Source organism: Quercus suber, unplaced genomic scaffold (genome assembly GCF_002906115.3).
Source record: "Quercus suber isolate HL8 unplaced genomic scaffold, Cork oak 2.0 scaffold_344, whole genome shotgun sequence".
Lineage (NCBI taxonomy): Eukaryota > Viridiplantae > Streptophyta > Magnoliopsida > Fagales > Fagaceae > Quercus > Quercus suber.
Window position 1 is genome coordinate 682,171 of NW_027069796.1, and position 1,758 is coordinate 683,928.

General features: G+C 36.9%; 1 protein-coding gene across 1 annotated transcript in view; it reads left to right on the forward strand.

The window, feature by feature from the left end:
• LOC136061716 (cytochrome P450 CYP736A12-like) overlaps positions 1-508 on the forward strand; it is a 3,799-nt gene extending 3,291 nt beyond the window's left edge. The window contains exon 2 of the mRNA XM_065759849.1: positions 146-508. Within this exon, the coding sequence (XP_065615921.1) occupies positions 146-508 (363 nt within the window). The remainder of the gene's footprint in view (positions 1-145) is intronic.
• Positions 509-1,758: the final 1,250 nt, after the last annotated feature.

Consider the following 1,758-nt stretch of genomic DNA (forward strand, 5'->3'; position numbering starts at 1 on the left):
GAGCTAGAGTTCAGCTATGCACCAAGAATACATGTTAAAGAACTTATCATGCCATCTGGAAGGAGGAACATTATCGAGAGTGAACAAATGTTTTGAGTTTGTGGTTGGTGAATAGGTCAACCTTGTTTGATATTCTGGAATAAAGGGTGGTGGAGGAAAGATTGGTGGTGGTGGAGGTGGAGGCTTTTTAGGGCGAAGAATATCTTCTTCTTCTTCTACCTTTGGTTTATTATTCACCATAAACACTTCTTCTAGACCAAGATTAGACAAGTCTAGGCCTGTGTCATCAATTATTGGGAGCACAAAAGGTTCTTTTAGGTCTTCAAGAGTGATGGTTTTGAGAAATGATGAAATTAGATTTGAAGGGTCGAGATCCACAGTCAACATGTTCATATCAGGAGGTCTTGAAGAAGCACCAATAGTTGGATCTGGGGGTTGGTATAATGGTTCTTTGTCTTTCTTTGTAGGAGAAAGTTCATTTTGTGGGCTAGCTTGGGGCTCTGGTTGAGGTGGAATTGAATATGTTATGACAGGAAAAATTTCACTTGGTTTAAAAGGGTTATGGTCAGGATGTGTTATGGCTAATGGTTAGAAGTTTTGATAGGGAGAAGTTGGTGAAAATGGAGAGGTCGAAGGTATAAACAAGTCTATATATAATGATTGTCGAGGTTGAAAAAGCATATGAACATGTATCGGAGGAGTATGAATAGCTTCTTTCTGTGATCCTTCCATGGATTGAAGTTGTAGCAACAATTGTTTCCTTTCTTTTTCTTTTTGCCCAATAAGAGGAAAAGAGACAGACAAGTCTTTGACTGTAGAAGCTATTGTTGCTAATTCTTATTCAACCGTCCTGATTTTCTTCTTCAAATCTTCAGTAAGAGAATTTGAGGATGAGAAGGTATGAGTAACTACCTCAGCCATCTTTTGTTGATTATCAAGAATCTTCGAAAGGACTTGGTTTTGTGCCACAACATTCTCTGCTTGCCAGTTTAAAGCTGCTTCTACCAAAGAATCTTGTCTTTTGGTTCCATTTGGATTGTTTCTAACATGATTTTTGATTTTCCAAACATGTTTTGTGTTGGTTTGGGGATGATCAAAACTTTCAAGATGAGGAAAATTCTATGAGTAGGAAGTTGAAGTATGGTCAAACATATAACAAGGTAAAAGGTTCTGTGTTTGAGTTTGGCTAGTAGAAAAAGATTGGTATTTTGATATTTGGGGAAGGACTTTCTAGTAGTATGGAATCAATGAAGGTTTCAAATTTTGATCAAGATTTTTTGCACATGGTAGGGAATGAGGGATTTTTTGCTTTCTGGTTCTAGGATAAATAACATAATAATCAAACTTTTCAGAGGGTTCCCCAAGAAAATCAACTTCTGGATCCCCTGTTTCATATCTTTCTTTAAGTATTTGCTGGGAAAACTTTTTCTTTCTGCTTGAATGATTTTCTTCAAAAGCTTCTTCTTTTTGGCAATCATCACAATCACAAATATCCCACCATATGTGACCAGAAGGTAATTTTCCTTCATAGCAGGGTTTTCCATCTTCTTGAAATGCCTTGATCTTAAGGCCCTTTTCATAAACATATGGTACTGGCTGGAGCATAGCAATTTAAGTTGGAAAGACCGTTACATCCTTCTTCTTTGGTGGAGCTATTAAGAATTTTGTCTCAACTTCTCCATTTGCTTTTCTAATAAAGGAAGGATCATTTGACTGAATTGGCTTAGTCGCTTGATGGAGCATTTCATATCTTGTAAT